This window comes from Euleptes europaea, chromosome 15, assembly GCF_029931775.1.
Source record: "Euleptes europaea isolate rEulEur1 chromosome 15, rEulEur1.hap1, whole genome shotgun sequence".
NCBI lineage: Eukaryota > Metazoa > Chordata > Lepidosauria > Squamata > Sphaerodactylidae > Euleptes > Euleptes europaea.
Window position 1 is genome coordinate 46,935,641 of NC_079326.1, and position 19,719 is coordinate 46,955,359.

General features: G+C 47.2%; 1 protein-coding gene across 1 annotated transcript in view; it reads left to right on the forward strand.

Annotated features, from left to right (window-relative positions):
- Positions 1–18,637, forward strand: part of LOC130487699 (adenylate cyclase type 10-like) — a 62,958-nt gene extending 44,321 nt beyond the window's left edge. The window contains exons 21-32 of the mRNA XM_056861199.1: positions 1,540–1,588; positions 2,330–2,561; positions 3,594–3,701; positions 5,144–5,319; positions 7,470–7,629; positions 9,517–9,721; positions 10,012–10,108; positions 13,995–14,110; positions 15,739–15,856; positions 16,285–16,480; positions 17,410–17,592; positions 18,443–18,637. Coding sequence (XP_056717177.1) covers positions 1,540–1,588; positions 2,330–2,561; positions 3,594–3,701; positions 5,144–5,319; positions 7,470–7,629; positions 9,517–9,721; positions 10,012–10,108; positions 13,995–14,110; positions 15,739–15,856; positions 16,285–16,480; positions 17,410–17,592; positions 18,443–18,637 — 1,835 coding nt within the window. The remainder of the gene's footprint in view (positions 1–1,539; positions 1,589–2,329; positions 2,562–3,593; positions 3,702–5,143; positions 5,320–7,469; positions 7,630–9,516; positions 9,722–10,011; positions 10,109–13,994; positions 14,111–15,738; positions 15,857–16,284; positions 16,481–17,409; positions 17,593–18,442) is intronic.
- The last annotated feature ends 1,082 nt before the right edge of the window (positions 18,638–19,719 follow it).

A 19,719-nucleotide genomic window follows, 5' to 3' on the forward strand; every position in this document is an offset into this window, starting at 1 on the left:
ACACTCTTGAATTCTGTTTCCTTTCTAGCATCGACATCCTTTGACTTTCTCAACAAACAATATACATCTTTCAGCCCTGTTCAGACTGAATCAAGTAGTGGTAGGTAAAAAACATTGGTTTTATCTGCCTCCACCCTCCCGAGAGCATGCAATAAAAGCACTTTTGCTCTTTAGTCTGTTTTGAATGATGAAACCACACTGGCGATATTTTACCCATGTGTATCTCTTCTTTACTGTCAGCCAGTAGTACTATGGGCGTCTCTGGATCATCAAGGCGCTTGTATAGAAGAGGTAGGTCTTTTAATGAAACAGATTATTATTACTGAAAAAGTAAAAACGGCAAATGTACCCCACTCCAATATTCAGAGGAAAGCACTAATATTCTTAGATCTCCTTAAATTCCTGTCCACCCAAAATAGTTCCTGTTTGGAGTGTGTGTGTGTGGGGGGGGGGAAATTGCTTGTTGCAATATATTATTGGTTGGTTGGTTTAAAACAGGGGTGGGGAACCTTTTTTCTGCCAAGGGCCATTTGGATATTTATAACATCATTCGCAGGCCATACAAAATTATCATCTTAAAATTAGCCTGCTATATTTGGTCAAACGTTCAGCCAAGAGGCACGACCGGAGACGGCTCTGAGTGTCTGCCACGTAAAGCGACTTGCTTTTGAGCTCTTCCATCCCCAGCTGGGCCTGAGACATTCAGGCAGGGCAGCAAACACAATATGGCATGAGTGACAAGCCGCTCCGGGCTTGTAGGAGAGGGAGCCCAGTCCAGTAATGCCACAATCCGGCACTTTCCGGCCCTATGCATCTTTTTCAGGACTTAGATGGGAAAGAACCAGAAGGGAGAGGCGGTACTGACCAAGCCCCAAACAGGCAGCTGCCCAGATGACCCCCCCTCGCATGGGCAAGCAGGCAGGCAGGCATCCAATCGGTGGTGCACTCACCCACTTGGTGGCACAGGATGGTCTGTTGTACCAGCCGGGCGTAGCTGTCCAGCCGTATGCCGGAGTTGCTCCTGCTTCGCATGGTGGGGCTGGATTCTACAGCCGGCTCCTGATACCTCTGCCTGCAGGGATGAAATGAGGACACACTGGCTAAGAACACACACACACCGCACCTGCGCACATTCTGGCACTGCCTCTTTTAACCCCTCCATTGTCGTCACTTCTGCCCCCAGCCCTCTTGTAGTACAGACGGAATATGTTTCTCCATGGCTCAGGTAGGAAAGGGTTAACACAGTTTCTTGGGCAGTCCTAGCAGTTCCATAGCTAACGACTCTTCTGCAAGGGGGAAAAAAGGTTCCTTTTCTCGGCAAAACAAACTCACATCTGCCTTGAATAGAGGCTATTCCTGTCCGCGGGAGGGGGTGAATCACCAGTCTCAGATCCTTCTGAGCGAGAGATCTGCCAGGACCCACGAAGGGCCAGACCAAAGGATTTCATGGGCCTTATACGGCCCCCGGGCCTGACGTTCCCCACCCCTGTTTTAATATAACAGACTATTATTTTTATCTTTTCTTTCTTTTCCATTTAGAGATGCCAATGCTCTATCAAACACCGTTAAACATCGAAGACTTCTTTAGGTTTGGCAAGGACTCTCCTCTTCTTGAAATTTCTGTTCTGATTCGGGGAGCAATGCTTTGATAAGGCTCTTAAGGGATAACATGCCCCGGTCACCCAAAATGCAGGGGCTAGACTCATGTAGGCCATCCGCACAGGAATGTTCCCCAGAACTGGATTCTTAGGCAATCTTTTAACCTTTGGGATAGCTCTGTATGTGGTGTGAAGGAGGGCAAATGAGATCTTTGTCAGGGAGGCTGTGGTGGTTCTGGGTTGCCAGATTCCCCCCTGACAACTGGCGGGGGATGAGGGGTAGGGTTGCCAGATCTAGGTTTGTAAACTCCTGAAGGTTTGGAGATTGCAGTTGGGGAGGTCAGGGACCTCAGTGGGGTACAATGCCATACAGTCCACCCGCCAAAGTAGCCATTTTCTCCAGAGGAACTGCTCTCTGTAGTATGGAGATCAGCTGTAATTCCGGGGGATCCCCAGGTCCCACCTGGAGGCCGGCATCCCTAGTTCTGGGCCACCTGTAGGGTTGGCAGGGCCCTCTTCGACATCAGTGGAAGGTTTTTGGGGTGGAGCCTGAGGAGGGGAGGGACTTCAATGCCACAGAGAGTCCAATTGCCAAAGCGGCCATTTCCTCCAGGTAAACTGATCTCTATTGGCTGGAGATCAGTTGTAATAGCAGGAGATCTCCAGTGAGTACCTGGAGGCTGGCAGCCCTAGCACCGACCCTCTTTCTCTCTCCCTCTCCTTTCGGACAGAGCGGAAGATGCAGAAAAAACGTTTCTATACAGGTTGGATGAAATCATCTGGCTTCTTGAATATGGCTTGAAAAAGGTCAAGATGGGGGGCTCGTGTAATTGTGAAGAGACCGTGGAGTATGTCATCGTGCCCTTGTCCCACCACTGCATGGCACTGGGGCACAACGTCCGTGCCTTTTATTACTTGCTGGAAAGCGCTGCTGCTTATGTACACCTCTCCAACAACTACATGGTGAGTGAGGGTGTCCCATCCTCTTCATCTCCCAGCGTGGAGTAGTGGGTAAGAGCAGTGGTTTGGAGTGGTGGACTCTGATCTGGAGAACTGGGTTTGATTCCCCACTCCTCCACATGAGTGGAGGACACTAATCCTGTGAATTGGATTTGTTTCCTCATTCCTACGCATGAAGCCAGCTGGGTGACCTTGGGCAAGTTACAGTTCTATTAAGAGCTCTCTCAGCCCCACCTACCTCACAGGGTGTCTGTTGTGGGGAGGGGAAGGGAAGGTGATTGTAAGCCGTTTGAGTCTCCCTTAAGTGGTAGAGAAAGTCAGCATATAAAAACCAACTCTTCTTCTTCTTTCCCCATTGTCGGAGGACAGGCCAGATCTTGGTACCTTAAACACACTTTTTAAGATTTATTTTCACTTCTCTGAAAAATCTTAAGGCACCTGGATTTATTTATTTATTGTTCATTAAGTGGTAGAGAAAGTCTGCACATAAAAACCAACTCTTCTTCATCATCATCAATAAAAACAATTAGAATACTAAAACATAGCACAGAAATGTCTAACAATTAAAACCATAGATGGTGCATAAGATTGCAAACTGTTCACTGAAAGGGTGTAAGCAGGCAGGACCCCCTCAAGTCAATACATACGCAGAGTCCTTGATGAAGAAAGATGGAGGGGGGTAGGGAGGCCAGCATAGATAACACCTGTGGTTGCCCTCAGTTGCCCACTCTTGTCAGATCTTGGCAGGGGAGATCAGTTCCCCTGGAGAAAATGGCCACTTTGGCTATTGGACTCTATGGCATTGAAGTCCTTCCCTTCTCCAAACCCCGCCCTCCTCAGGCGTCACCCTAAAAACCTCCTGTTGGTGCCGAAGAGGGACCTGGAAACCCTAAGTGACCCCCTGAAGGTTGGCAACCTTACTTGTGCTCCATCGACAACCATAATTGTTAAATTTCACGAGTTGATAGAGTAATGTGGGGCGCAAAGAAAGTTACAGAAAAGTTAATTCTCTGTTCTGTGCTGTTCTCATTTGAGGCCTTTACGTATCTGAATACAGCAGAGAGCCTGTTAAAATCCCTGGACCCCAAACAGAAAATCATTAACCCGTTTGAAAAGTCCGTTTTGTACAGTCTCAAAGGCGAGGTAAGAAGACATCGTCTCGGTTTAATATTGTGCGGGTGGGACCACCTGGATACTTCTAGACACTGTTTCCTTTTCTGATGAGCCCATCATGCTGTGGAAATGAAAATCAGCCCAAAACGTACAGACCTCGTTGCCTCCTTGCTGTCAGAAGCAAGGCCTGTACATGTTCTTGCATTGGCTGGGTAAGCAAGGGCACAGACCACCTGGTGGATGGCAACCCTAGTACTTGTGCTTGAATGGCTCAGGAGACAAATCAGATGTGTTTTTCTCTCTCAGTTCAAAGGCCTCAGTATAAGGCAGCTTCATGTGCACCTAACTGATCTCCAGACTACAGAGATATACCCCACTGGAATCCCCCTTCCCTAAACCCCGCCCTTCTTGGGCTCCACCCCCAAAATCTCCAGGTATATCCCACCCTGGAGCTGGCAACCCTTATGTACATACCTGCCCCCGATCTGTTTGCTTGCTTCTCACAGCTTTCATGAGCGGAACTTACTCACATACCTTTTTATGAACCAGAGATGGGTATCAGGAACCTCGGTTTGTGCTACCGTGATTATATTCTGAGCAGGGTATAGAGTTGGAAGGGACCACCAAGAGTTGGAAGGGACCACCAAGGTCATCTAGTCCAACCCCCTGCACAATGCAGGAAATTCCAAGCTACCTCCCCCCAACACACACCCAGTGACCCCTATCCACACCCAGAAGATGGCCAAAGTGCCCTCCCGAGGAAGCCTGTTCCACTGAGGAACCGCTCTAACATTTTCCTAATGTCTAGACGGAAACTCTTTTGATTTAATTTCAACCCATTGGTTCTGGTCCGTCCTACTGGGGCAACAGAAAACAACTCAGCACCATCCTCTATATGACAGCCCTTCAAGTATTTGAAGATTGTTATCATATCACCTCTCAGTCTTCTCCTCTTCAGGCTAAACACACCCAGCTCCTTCAACCTTTCCTCAAAGGACTTGGTCTCCAGACCCCTCACCATCTTCGTTGCCTTCCCCTGGACACGTTCCAGCTGTCTATATCCTTAAATTGCGGTGCCCAAAGCTGAACACAATACTCCAGGTGAGGTCTAACAAGAGCAGAGTAAGACACTAGACACTATACTTCTGTTGCTACAGCCCAGGATCCCATTTGCCTTTTTAGCTACCGCATCACACTACTGACTCATGTTCAGTGTTTGGTCTGCTAAGACCCCAAGATCCTTTTCTCACACACTACTGCTGAGACAGGTCTCCCCCATTCTATAATCATGCATTTGATTTTTCTTACCTAAATGCAAAACTTTACATTATCTTTGTTGAAGTGCATTTTATTAGTTTTAGCCCAGTTCTCCAGCCTGTCAAGATCATCCTGTATCCTGGCTCTGTCTTCTACTGAACCCTGATGACCTTAACAGTGATCCCCATTGGTTTCTCCCACACATGTTTCTATAGGTCTGTTACAATATGGGTCAGTTTAATTTGGCAAAAAAACTGGTGAGGAGAGCTTTGGAGTTTTTGAATAAAGGCTTCCCGGTGACCATAGTTGGAGCCTTTTTCATGTCCATGGTGGAGTCTTCCAAACATAGGTCGTATCAGAAGAAGACGATTTCTTGCGAAACATCTAGCGGGTAGGATGTTAACAAACTTTTTTTAAAAAAAAAAAGACGTGAAGTCCCTTGAGTTCAAAGGGATTCTCAAGTGCTACCTGATCCCTCAGACATGCTGTCTTACAGGGCAACTGGCTGGCCACTGTGAAACTGGATGCTGGACTCGATGGACCAACTGGTCTGACCCAGCATGGCTCTTCTGTTGGACATTTTGCCACAGTCACCCCCATCGACTGCTTCGGGGCTTCCTTTTGATTATGCATGCCATTTTCACCCATGAGAGGTCGCCTCGCTCTCCCCGCGCATTTTGCCCGGGTTTTCCAGATGCTGTTTTAACCGGAATTTGGAAAATGTGGACAAAACGCACAGGGACAGCGAGGCAAAGGCATGCATAATCAAAAGCAAGCCCCGAAGCAGTCGACGGTGGTAACCGCAGGGAAACGTCCCTGCATAAAAAGCCATTCTTATGTATAGCTGTCTAGTCAAGGTTGTGTGGAAGAGATACAATAATGTAGTAGAGAAATGTGTGTGTGTGTGTGTGTAAAGTGCCGTCAAGCCGACTTATGGCGACCCCTTTTGGGGTTTTCATGGCAAGAGACTAACAGAGGTGGTTTGCCAGTGCCTTCCTCTGTATAGCAACCCTGGACTTCCTTGGTGGTCTCCCATCCAAATACTAACCAGGGCTGACCCTGCTTAGCTTCTGAGATCTGACGAGATCAGGCTAGCCTGGCCCATCCAATCAGAATGAAAAATGCCACGTGTGGTTCAAGTCTATCAACCTTAAGAGATGCCTTTTACCATGTTTTATTATTTTTAATGTTTTTAATTCTGATTTAGCGCCTTAAAATAAATATATATATATTTCTCGACTATATTATTTTATCTCTTCCACCCAGCCTTGGGTACCCAGCTAGAGTATATATAAAACATAAATGAATTTCGTGTTTAGACTCGGGTCTCATCCCCATGATATCTCATTATGTATATGAAAAATTATTCCAAAATACAGAAAGATCCAAAATACGGACCACTTCTGGTCCCAAGCAGTCCAAATAAGGAATACTCAACCTGTATATGAAATATTTGAAGACTGTCGTCATAGCCCCCTTGGATCATCTTTTCTTCTCCATTGTCTCTGGAATTCTGCTTTTGGAATTGCCTGTGCAAAGTTCATATTAACCTTTTCTTCAAAGCTCTGACAGGGGTGAAAGTGACGTGTTTTGTGGAATCCCAGATGGAAGTGGGGCTTTCGTCATACCTCCCCACCCCTTCACGTTGGTTCCCATTATCCTCAAGAACCTGAAACAGGATGAGCCCATTTGCAAGCTAGTGTCTCTAAACTGGTCTCATCAAGGGAGGGGGGAAATTCCAGGGTGGGGAGAACTGGACAAGGATGAACATTCCTTGGCAAAAGACACTTACTGATTTACATTGCTTTCTTGGGATGACCATACCCTTGCTGTCCTGCCATCCCTCGCTAGTCTGGGAAGAAGGGATCCAGGAAGAGTAGTTTTGTACGAATGTTTCCCTTTAGTACTCCACCATTATTTGGAAAGCCTCCTGGTGAAAGAGACATTTCACCAGTCCAGGATCTTCTAATCTAGAGCCAGCGTGGTGGGGTGGTTGAGAGCTGTGGTTTGGAGCAGTGGACTCCAATCTGGAGAACCAGGTTTGATTCCCCACTCCTCCACATGAGTGGCGGATGCTAATCTGGAGAACTGGGTTGACTTCCCCACTCTTAGCCATGAAGCCAGCTGGGTGACCTTGGGCTGGTCACAGCTCTCTTCAAGCTCTCTCAGCCCCACCTACCTCCCAGGGTGTCTGTTGTGGGGAAGGTGATTGTAAGCTGGTTTGATTCTCCCTTAAGTGGTAGAGAAAGTTGGCATATAAAAACCAACTCTTCTACTTCTTCTAATCAAATGCTCTGCAAAACTCTGGATCCAAGCCAAAGCGAGCACTATATAGAAAGCTTTAAGGTCAGTATGAGGCACAGATCATGTGACCTGACGTCCATTATGTCAGTAGTTAATGTCTGTGATGGAGAGATTCTAAGTGCTGAGGTGTTCCTTCCTTACCCACCCACACCTCACCAACAAAATTCCATGTAACCCCTTCCAATGGTTGCAATTCCACTGTGAAATAATTGGGACATTTGGTGGCATCTTTTGTAGCAGAGAGAAAAGACTGGCTGCCCTGTATCAGCAGTGCCACTGCCTTTCTCTGCTGTGGCAGATCTTTAGCCTGGACCCTTCCACAAACAGTAAGAAGTTGGCCCACTTGGCGGCTCTCATGATGGTGAACTGTGCAGAGGAGTCTCATAACGAGTGCCAGGTAGGTCCGTCACAGCCAAAGAACTTTTCCTCCTGACTATGCGACCTTTCTCGGAAAGCCAGCATGGCGTAGTGGTTAAGAGCAGCGGACTCTAATCTGGAGAACCGGGTTTGATTCCCCACTCCTCCACATGAGTGGAGGACTCTAATCTGGACAACTGGGTTTGATTCCCCGCTCCTCCACATGAGTGGCAGACTCTGATCTGGAGAACTGGGTTTGATTCCCCTCTCTTCCACATGAGCGGCAGACTATAATCTGGAGAACTGGGTTTGATTCCCCACTCCTCCATGTGAGTGGAGGACTCTGATCTGGAGAACTGGGTTTGATTCCCCACTTCTCCACATGAGCAGCAGACTCTAATCTGGTGAATGGGTTTGATTCCCCTCTCCTCCACATGAGTGGCAGACTCTAATCTGGAGAACCGGGTTTGATTCCCCACTCCTCCACATGAAGCCATCTGAGCGACCTTGGGCTAGTTACAGTTCTCTTTGAGTTCTCTCAGCCTCACCTACCTCACAATGTGTCTGTTGTGTGTGTGTGGGGGGGGGGAGGCAAGGCGATTGTAAACTGGGTTGATTCTCCTTTAACAAAAAAAAGGTAGAGAAATTGGCATACAAAAACTAACTCTTCTTCTTGTTTTTGCCTTGTTTTACATCTGTGAGAGGGAAAGCATTTACTTGGCAATGTCTTAACACAAGTAATGCTAGATGGTTTCATATTAATTGGTTATCCGTTTCGACCAAATCATATTCACAATCAGGAAGGTTAAAGAATGGTCAAAGAGTAAATTTGTTTCCCTCTTTTCTAATGCATGATTGTCGGTGAGGTGAGAATTCTCATCCGCATGATTGACTGCAAATACCAAGATCTTCACTTGTTCCAAAGTAATATGGGGAAGTGTAGTGGTTTCCCACCTTGGTCACATGATACATGCACTAGTCCTGTTCACAAGTGACAATCCATGGACAATATACACGGTTTTTCTGTATACATGGTGATGATAGAACTTTCCACAGTCGACTTATGGCAGTCCCATAGGTTTTTCAAGGCAAGAGACATTAAGAGGTCATTTGCCATTGCCTGCCTCTGCATAGCAACTTTGGACTTCCTTGATGGTCTCCCATCCAAGTACTAACCAGGACCGACCCTGTTTAGCTTTCGAGATCTGATAAGATCAGACTAACCGGGGCTGTCCTGGTCAAGGCCCCATTTACATGCATTGAGCCATTCTCATATAATGATATTCAATGCATGTAAACCTGAATGTGTTATTTAAACCCTTCATTTATCCAGGGTTCGTTTTTAAAATGAATATCCATTCACATTGTCCCCATTTCATTTTTGAAGTGAACATGCATTGGCCCACCCTTAGATTGCCGACCTCTAGGTATTAGCTGGAGATCTCCTGCTATTACAACTGATCTCCAGCCGACAGAGGTCAGTTCACCTGGAGAAAATGGCCGCTTTGGCCATTGGACTCTATGGCATTGAAGTCCCTCTTCAGGCTCTGCCCCAAAAACCTCCCGCTGGCAGTGAAGAGGGACCTGGTAACCCTACCCTTACAAACCCTACCCTTACAAAGACATCCAGCATATACATGCATTCACTGTATCATGTGAACAGGGCTAGTGTGGTTTCCTAAGGCACATTCTCAGGATGAAGAAAACACTTCTGCTAACATTAAGATAATATAGGATACATGTTTTCTCCAGCATAAATCCTAAATCTTTCAATTAAAAAAAAAGAACATTACTTTATACAAACTTGTTGCTGTATAAACTCTGCGGCTTCCAGTTTATCAAGCCACTTACAGTCCAGCCCTTAAGTGTTCCCTAACAGATTTCAACATAAACACCATGTGTTGTTTTCTCATTTGCAACATCACAGATCATCTCTTCCTACATGGAGTTCTCGCTCTGCTGTCAGCTGTTAGGCCGTCAACAGGAATGGATGAAATACGAGGCCATGGTCATTGACCGTAGTTCACACCTTGGGATTGTTGGAGGAGAACTAGCTACAATCGCTAAACTGGTGGTGTCCTTAGCCTACATGAAGCTTTGCTTGGGGAACCTGCCTTTAGCCATTCAATTAGGTAAGCCTGCTTGACTGCACCTGGCCCATAACGACTTTGTAATCAGGAGGGAAGGTAGGGTTGCCAACCTCCAGGTGGTGGCTGAGGGTCTTCTGGGATTGCAACTGACCTCCAGGCGCCAGAGGGTCAGTCTGCCTGGAGAAAATGGCCACTTTGGAAGGTGGACTCTATGGCATTGTACCCGACTGAAGTCCCTCCCCTCCTCAGGCTCCACCCCTAAAATCTCCCAAGTATTTCTCAACCCGGAGCTTGCAACCCTAAGGTCATTTCATTCACTGCTTTCTTTGCAGGTTACCGAGGGCATCAAATGTGTGTGCAGATGAAGAAGTTTAAGCTCGACTACAGTGCTCTCGCAAACCTTTTCAGCGCTCTTTTTCTCAATGTCAGGTACTTTTCATATAGATCTTTCTATGTTGACTTAATATGGTGGTTTTCAGAATGTCTACCTTCAGAGAATCCTTTTCATTTCACCTTGCCGGGAGTGGAAGTCTGGTGTATTGGCCACAGAACCTCTGGATTAAAGAAAACTTTGAAGGATGTTCTAAATAGGAATGCAGCCAGTTTGGCTCATGGCCTGCTCACCAGGTGCAACCAGGGCAGCTGAATGTTTGCTTACTGAGCATATGCAAACAGTGTCCATATCATTCATAAAAAGACAATCAAATGGGCACAGTCTCCTGCTTAGGATTGCCAACTCTGGGTTGGTTATACCTGACGATCTTTTAGATGCAACCTCAGATAACTCTGCACTTGGCGACTGGGTGTTTAGGATGGATGCCTTAATTGATAAAGTAGTAATCTGAGAATCTAAATTTCCCCCCTGGTTCCATACCTATAAGAAAGATCATCTCAGATCCCCCTATTTGTCAGCCTCACATCACAGAACCTTAGGGTGGCATTTACCTCCCTAAGATTTCAGACTATGCCTTCAGCCCTTCTGTCAGGACGGTGTAACAAAACCCCAAAGGAACATTGCACATGTATCTGTGGATCCTCATCACTGGAGGACATCTTTCACTATGTGTTAATATGTCCACTGTATAGTGAGCCTAGAGCCAAATTTCTGGACGGAATCCTGAAGGGAGTAACTTTTTGTTTTGAATTTGATAAATTGATCTTCCTACTTTCTGACTCTGATTCACATGTAACCTTTAGAATATCACAATTTGCTATTGCAGCCAGGAAGATTAAAGCTCTTGAAGTTATTAAGAAAAAGTCTGCACAGGAATCTAAATAATGCTTTAACAGAGATTGCATATGTAATTGATTTTACCAGGGAATTGCATACCGTTGTAATTTTTTCTTTTTTTGATATCATTTTAAGTTTTCTGTATTTATGCAAGGAAATTCTGTAATGCCCTATGGCTAAACAAATTAACAAATACTACTACTACTATTAACTCTGAGTTGGAAAATACCTGGAGATTTGGGGGGTGGAGCTCGAGGAGGGTTGTGGGGAGGGAGGGACCTCAGCAGGGTACAGTGCCATAGAGTCCATCCTCCAAAACAGCCATTTTCTCCAGGAAAACTGATGTCTATTGTCTGGAGACTAGTTGTAACAGTTGGAGATCTCCAGGCCCCACCTGGAGATTAGTAACCCTACTCAGGGTGAGAGCCAGTGTAGTATAGTGGTTAAGAGCGGTGGTTTGGAGCAGTGGACTTCAGTATAGTGTAAGCATAACTTTTATATGCACTGGGAAACCCAAAAAAAATTGTGTGACTCGCTTTATTGCGATATTCAACCTAACCTGCAATATCTCTGAGATATGCTTGTAAATTAAATAAACATGACATAAATGCATGGCTTGGTGCACAATTATCAAGTATTCACAACAAATCAAAGCAGCCCTTTTAGGTACTAGGGTTGCCAACCACCAGGTACTAGCTGGAGATCTCCCGCTATTACAACATCTCCAGCCAATAGAGATCAGATCAAGGTCGCTTTGGCAATTGGACTCTATGGAATTGAAGTCCCTCCCAAACCCTGCCCTCCTCAGGCTCCGCCCCCAAAACCTCCCACCAGTAGTGTAGAAGGACCTGGCAACCCTACTAGGGATTGATCTGCCATAATTAAACAGAGCGGTTTTTCTGTTGAGATAGATTGCGATAAATCGTGATCTTGTGGATCATAAATTAGGCACACACACAAAGTTCAAGACACGTTGCTTTCTTTCAGTCCATGTGGAACAGGGGACTGAAACCATTGAACCTGCACTGATATGTTGCCCATTCTACCACGAAGTTAGATCAAAGCTTACTCCCCTCTACTTGGTAAATTCCCTGATGAGTCAGTTGAGCTTTTGGCAAAGAAGCTCCTATTAGGAGAAGACCTCAGCTTACGCTCCAAACTGCCAAGTTCTGCGCTGTTGCTATTAAAATACGCAGAGCTTTATTAGAGAATGATTGCTAGAATATTTTACAATTTTATCAAATTTAATGTGATAATTTTAACCAGGGGTTGCTTTTATTGACTTTACACCTTTGTATGAACGGGCAGTCTGTGATTCTGTGGTGCAAAACTATTGTGCCTGGAAATTTTGATGTGTTGGCACGTGATTGGTCAGTTGACCTTATTAATAAACTTGACTTGACTTTCAGTAGAGGTTTGATATAGAGGTTTACTGTATCAAAAAGAGGATAAACTTGGAATATAAATTAATAACTCATGTCTCCAATTCGTTTCCTATACTTGTCAGCAACAGGTTCTAAGGCTTAAAACACAGTAAAGAATATAGTTAACATTATTTACTCTAGGAAGAAGTGAAAAGAAGGAAGTCTCTTCTTAACCAAAACAGTAGTTCAACTTAGGGCTGTCAATTCGGTTCGGTCCGAACTGAAAATCAACCAAATTTCCCCTGATTCAGTGATTTTCAGTTCGGACGGATCCGAACTCAAATCTGGCGGGCAACCGGGGGGGCCGAATTCAGCGAGTTCGGGAGTTAGCGAATAAATTTGGCCAATTCGGCCCCCCCTTCAGGGGAGCCCGCTGAAAGGCGCGGGCTGCCCTTTAAACTGATCTGCGCCTCCCAGCTGGGAGGCTCAGATCAGTTTAAAGGGCAGCCCGCCTCCCTTCAGCGGGCTCCCCTGAAGGGAGGCGGGCTGTCATTTAAACTCATCTGCGCCAGGCGCCAGGCGCAGATGAGTTTAAATGACAGCCGCGCCTCTCCAGCGGAGCCCGCTGGAGAGGCGTGGCTGTCCTTTAAGCTCATTTGCTCCTCCTGGCCGGGAGGCGCAGATGAGTTTAAAGGGCAGCTTGCCCCCCTTCAGCGGAGCCCGCTGAAGGGGGGCGGGCTGCCCTTTAAACTGATCTGCGCCTCCCAGCTGGGAGGCTCAGATCAGTTTAAAGGGCCCCCGCGCGCCTTCAGGGAATCCCTGAAGGCGCTCTTCGGCCGAATTTTCCCCCGAACTCCGGATCCCCCCGAATTACCGGGGATCCGAAGCGGGGGAGTTCGGACTTCGGCACGTACCGACCCCACAAGGGACAAATTCGGCCGAATCCGAACTGTACCGAATTTTTTTTTTTTTGACAGCCCTAGTTCAACTGGAGCTTCTAGGATCGCGCCAGAACATCACATGACCAATAGCTCTTGATCTGACCAGTCAACACTTGCCAAGTGGCTAGCCCCATCCCCCTGAGTCAATGGGCAAAAACGCATGGTCGCTTTATCCTCCTTTAATCCCTGTTTTAGCCAGGATCGAACGCACGCGTTTCGCCTAATGTGCGTTCGATCCTGGCTAAAACAGGGATTAAAGGAGGATAAAGCGACCATGCGTTTTCGCCCAATGTCAACGAAACACAAATATTTAACTCTTTTTGTAATCCTGGCAGAGACAAAATTCGTAGGCCATTTATGCAGGGACAATTTTGATGCTCGCTCAAAGCTGTTTTTTTTAAACGCGGCCTGTAAAATGCTTATTCGCTGTCCCAACGCAAAAGGAGAAATTCCACACCCACTCACTTGCCTGCTCCTTTGTTCCTTCCATTAGCAACCTCCGTTTGCATAGCTAACGCACAGCTGTGAATTTTGCATGCTTCTTTGAGGGGATTCTTCACAGCAAGGGCGGAGCCAACACAAAAAGTCGCGTTAATGGGGCTCTTAAGAAATGCGAAGTAGGTATGCGCCGGCTTCGCAGTCATTTCCTACATGACGGTTCAGTGTGCAAAACTAAAAAAAACCCTGCGGGGGCACTTCAGCCTGGAATGTGCTGCTAATTACCAAGCATAAATGGCCGTAGACTAATTCCCAACATCCCCCCCTTTGTCCCACTCTAGGTACAAAGAATCTGTACAAGTCCTGAGTTGGCTGGAGGACCTCTCCTTTCGAGATGACAATGTGATTGGGAAGGCCTACTTCATTTCTGGATGTCTGGATCTCTTGCTTTACGCTGGTACGTCCTGGGTGCTTATCATAATGTGCCTGATGCATGAGTCTGATTCAACAGCAAGCAAAGGTTTTGAACTGGGAGAGGTGGCTGTCGAAGTGTACCAACGTAAGCACAGCAGGGGTTGAAGAGGAGGTGGGTTGAGGCTTGTACTCAGGGGAGTGGTGTCAAGTTGGAGAAAAGCAGACTTCTGCGGTCTCTTAAAGACCTAGGGCGCTTCCACACCAGCTTCAGAACTAGCTGGCTCATTTATTTCTGAGAACATGGACGGCATTTCCCCACAAACCACTGCACTCTCGTTTCTTTTCTGAGTCATCCTAGTTTTTAAAGTGCTGGTTTGTAGAAATTTTATGAGATTTGGAGAGCCAGTGTGGTGTAGTGGTAAAGAGCGGTGGTTTGGAGCGGTGGATTCTGATCTGGAGAACCGGGTTTGATTCCCTACTCCTACATGAGTGGCGGAGGCTAATCTGGTGAACTGGATTTGTTTCCCCACTCCTACACACGAAGCCAGCTGGGTGACCTTGGGCTAGTCACACTCTCTCAGCCCCACCCACCTGACAGGGTGTCTGTTGTGGGGAGGGGAAGGGAAGGTGATTGTAAGGAGGTTTGAGTCTCCCTTAAGTGGTAGAGAGAAAGTCGGCATATAAAAACCAACTCTTCTTCTTCTTCAATGGTAGCACAATCCCCTCAGGTGTGTACTGATGTAGCGTTACTATGGTTTTCCCTCAGCTAAAGGTTGGCTTTTGATGTGCTTTCTCCATTAGATGACCTCCATTATTATTAGTAGTAGTAGTAGTACCCGGCAGGTCCTTCCTCAGAGGACTCCTGGTGCTGAAACAGAAGTGAGACTCTGAATTATGCAGACAGAGTACAATGCCTCATAGAATGGGCATTACAGAAACAACCCAGAAGTCCAACATGTCAAGCCCTGGTTGGTAATTAGTTTTTTCCAGTGGACCACCTTGAGTAGGGTTTGGAGGAACTCCTCTCCCTGGCTCCTCTGCAGCCTCCATTCAGTTTCTTCTGTGCAGTGTCTACTCTGTGTCTATATGTGTTTGTGTGTGTGCCATCAAGTCATAGCTGACTTAACGGCGACCCCATAGGGTTTTCAAGGCAAGAGATTTTCAGAGGTGGTTTGCCATTGCCTGCCTCTGCGTGGGCTGAGAGAGTTCTGAGAGAACTGTGACTGGCCCAAGGTCACGAAGCAGGCTTCATGGGGAGGAGTGGGGAATCGAACCCGGTTCTCCAGATTAGAGTCTGCTGCTCTTAACCACTACACCACACTTGCTCTAGCATCTACTTTCCCTCCCTTACTCTGTGCCTTTCTTCCAGCGCAACACTCTTTTCCATAATGTTTCACATTATGTAAAAACCTCGTAACAAAGATGTTGAACTTCGTGGCCCATATTTTCAAGGGTTCCTCAGAAGCAGGGAGTTCCCTTTTGGGTCCAATCTGAGTGAAACATCCATTCATGGGATTTGAAGATGGCTATCATATCCCCTCTCAGTCTTGTCCTCTTCAGGCTAAACATACCCAGCTCCTTCAACCTTTCCTCACAGGACTTGGTCTCCAGACCCCTCCAGACTATCGTCAACACAGCCAGAGAGTCACTGATGCCAGTTTTCTTTTGCAGGTTTTTCATATAAGCCATTTCAGTACTGCCTGGACTTCACTGTTGCCAGTGAAACAAACTGCATCCTTATGTCTCAGAGTGGCATCATGCTCGGCCTGTATTCTTCTCTGGCAATTTGGTAAAGCTTCACGGCATCTTGCGTTTCCCCCTCCCAGTCCTGGAGCTGCTGCGGCAGCACAACGTGGTCGCCTGTGGTGTTATATCGGCACTGTGAGCTAACATACACAGGTCACTGTACTGTGTGGCTGATGCTTAGAGTGGCCGGGTCCCTCTTTGCCACCAGCAGGAGGTTTGGGGGGCGGAGCCTGAGGAGGGCGGGGTTTGGGGAGGGACTTCAATGCCATAGAGTCCAATTGCCAAAGTGGCCATTTCCTCCAGGTGAACCGATCTCTATCGGCTGGAGATCAGTTGTAATAGCGGGAGGTCCCCAGCTATTGCCTGGACGTTGGCAGCCCTACTGGAAGTGGGCAACCCTATCAGAAAGGAAGGGCCCAGCTCTCTGGCTTCCTGAAATGTGATTCATGTAGGTCTGTCTTGCACGTGAAGGTTTGCCAGACTTCATTTGTGGGAAGAGTTCAAAGAACCGTTTGAACAGGCCAGAAGGCTGGTGAGGAGAACGAGCGGCTCACTGTCTGCCAATTACGGATTCTGCAAGTTTGTGGAATGCGAGGCGCTGCTGCTGCAGAGATATATTGACAAAAGGCCTGAGAAAGTCCGCGAGATGCGCAATAAGACTTTAAAGGTGAAGAGCGTGTTTGCCCTTGCAAAGGCCTGGAAACCCTAAGTCAGTGGGAGATAGGGTTCCCATTTGCCCACTTACGGTAGACCTCCAGGTAATTGGTTGTGCCCCACAAACCTCCCGTCGGTGGCAACGGGGGACCTGACAACCCTAACAGCACGGGACCTTGACAACAGGGAGCTTCACAAAAGTGTGTGTCTTTCCTTCAAGTCTAGTTATGGCCTTTCCTGTTTGGCCTTCCATCTAGTCTTTAGTTACACCCTTGGCTCTACCTGACGTAGGGTTGCCAGCTCCAAATTGGGAAATACCGGGAAAATTTGGGACGGAGCCTGAGGGGGGGTTTGGGGAGGGGAGGGGCTTCAGTGCCATAGTCCAATTGCCAAAGTGGCCATTTTCTCCAGGTGAACTAATCTCTGTTGGCTGGAGATTAGTTGTAATAGCAGGAGATCTTCAGCTACTCTCTGGAGGGTAGCAACCCTACAAAATGGCCATATTCTCCAGGTGAACTGATCACTATCGACTGGAGATCAGTTATAATAGCAGGAAATCGTCAGCTAAGACCTGGAGGTTGGCAACCCAACAAAGCGGCCATTTTCTCCAGGTGAACTGATCTCTGTCAGCTGGAAATCAGTGGTAATAGCAGGAGATCTCCAGCCACCAACTGGAGGCTGGCAAACCCTAACCTAGGGTTGCCAGGTCCCTCTTTGCCACCAGCAGGAGGTTTTTGGGGCGGAGCCTGAGGAGGGTGTGGTTTGGGGAGGGGAGGGACTTCAACGCCATAGAGTTCAATGGCCAAAGCAGCCATTTTTCTCCAGGGGAACTGATCTCTGTTGGCTGGAGATCAGTTGTAATAGCAGGAGATCTCCAGGTAGTACCTGGAGGTTGGCAACCCTACCCTAACCTGACGTGACTCTCCATTGATCTCTTGCTAGCATTTGGAACTTGTATTGACACAGTGCTCCACGAGCCCAGTCTACTACCCCAGGGTTTACCACCTGAAGGCGTACGTCCACTTGATGCTCGGGAACGATGAACAGAGCCAAACCTTTCTCAACATGGCTTTCCAGAGCTGTAATGAAAACAAGTTGGAGAAATCCTGGCTGGAGTTTAGCAAGGTACGGTCTCGTCAACCATCAGCAACAGCTTTCTTTGGGACTCCAGACAATGCACTGTGGTACCATAGCATACCATATGGGGCGTGTAATAAACTGGGAGCTGAATTTTAAAGTATTGGGCCGCAAACGGGCCCACGAAAGCTGGGAATTTCTCCAGGGCATTGGGGTTTTGGGGTTGTTGTTTTTAAGTAGTAGTGTGTCCAGATGGAACGAATCCTTGCTCAGTGGGCACATGACTAGGGTTGCCAACCTCCAGGTCCTAGCTGGCCAAGGTGCCCTCCCTCTCATGATCTGCCTAAGGTCATAGAATCAGCATTGCTGACAGATGCCCAACTAACCTCTGCTTAAAAATCTCCAGGGAAGGAGAGCCTACCACCTCCCGAGGAAGCCTGTTCCACAGAGGAACCGCTCTGTTAGAAAATTCTTCCTAATGTCTAGACGGAAACTCTTTGGATTTAATTTCAACCCGTTGGTTCTGGTCCGACCTTCTGGGGCAACAGAAAACAACTCGGCACCATCCTCTATATGACAGCCCTTCAAGTCCCTTCTCAGTTATCATGTCCCTTCTCAGTTTTCTCCTCTTCAGGCTAAACCAGTACTATAGTTCTTTTTTTACAGTTGGGACATTGGTGCATCAGTTTCGAAGTCATGCTCCCACTTGGCTTGGTCCTTCCCTTTAAGTGGAGCGGCGCATGTGCTAATCACAGGATCTTTTACCCTATCAAGATTCCAGCATGTAGCCTTAAACAAACTGCAATTACAGAGGGCTCAAGGATCCATCTCGTCTGGCCCTCTGGGAAGTCCTGGCTCCTTTCAGTCATATTGTGAGCAGTTTCCTCATTTCTTCTAGGAGTGGTGGTTCACTGGCGTGGAACCCATGGAAGACTGGTGGTTGAAGTCAGCTCCAGATTTTCCAGAGTGGACATTAGGAATGTCAGCTGTAGACCTTGAACCATTTGATAAAAATAAGTACCTGCTGAAGATGCCAAAGTCGGATATCGACACTCAGTTGGCAGCAACAAAGAATAATGACCAGATGACATAGTTCTTTTAGTATCCTGGGAGCTCTTCAGATCTACAGGCAATTTACCCTCCTATCAATAAAGCACCAGATAACAAAACTCAGGTTAAACTGGGTGTATTAAATAGCAGCTAATCTGCATGCCTATTGACTATCCTTCACCCCTCTTACTAGAAATTTTCCTGTCTACTGGGCGGACTGAAGGCATGCCTTATTAAAGAACAATGCACCTAAACTCAGAGCTGCATTTCTGCTGTCCATCACCCTTCCAAATTTTGGTTTTCCTAGGCATCTCTCGAATCTTTTTCAAACCGGCTTCGCTGTGTTGTTTTAGGGAAGATTGCAGCAAAGCTGGGCTCACTGCCCTGTGTGTAGGAAAGTCTGGATTTTTTTTAGTCCCTCTCACACAGGCAGTAGGGTTGTCAGGTTTCCTACCATGGCAACCCCAGCTGCCCGCAACCACTCTGTTGGCTGGAGGGGAACTCCCCCCCTCAAAAAAATCAACATCGGCACAATGGTATTGGGGCACCTCTGGGGAAACCCAGAAGTGCGGTCAAACCTTCCCCCCTGGAATTGCCAGAAACTCTATAGTTTGACCATAGAGGTCCCAGCAATTCCTAGAGGGGCATGAAATTGTTTTCAGGTTTCCCCCAGAAATGATGTAACACTTTCATGTTGACACTGTCCCCCTCATGTCCCCACCATCCCAGACTCCTACCAGTTGGCCATCAGCTAGCAACCCTACACAGCAGCCATTCCCCTCAGTGCCACTAGGGGAGACTCTTGTGACATTTTTAAACAATTGGTAATTGTCATGTCAATATCGTAGTATATTGGTATGTCCATTGGGTGTGAGAAGTGCCGTCAAGTCGCATCCGACTTATGGCGACCTCTTTTGGGGTTTTCATGGCAAGAGACTGACAGAGGTGGTTTGCCAGGACCTTCCTCTGCACAGCAACCCTGGTATTCCCTGGTATGTCCATTACCAGTAAAAAAAAAAGTCAGAAAAAACTCCCCACGTACACACACACACACACAACATGGAGCGAATGACTGCCATGGGGACAGGGGCAGAGAAAATATAGGGAAAGCTGCCATTTGGAAGA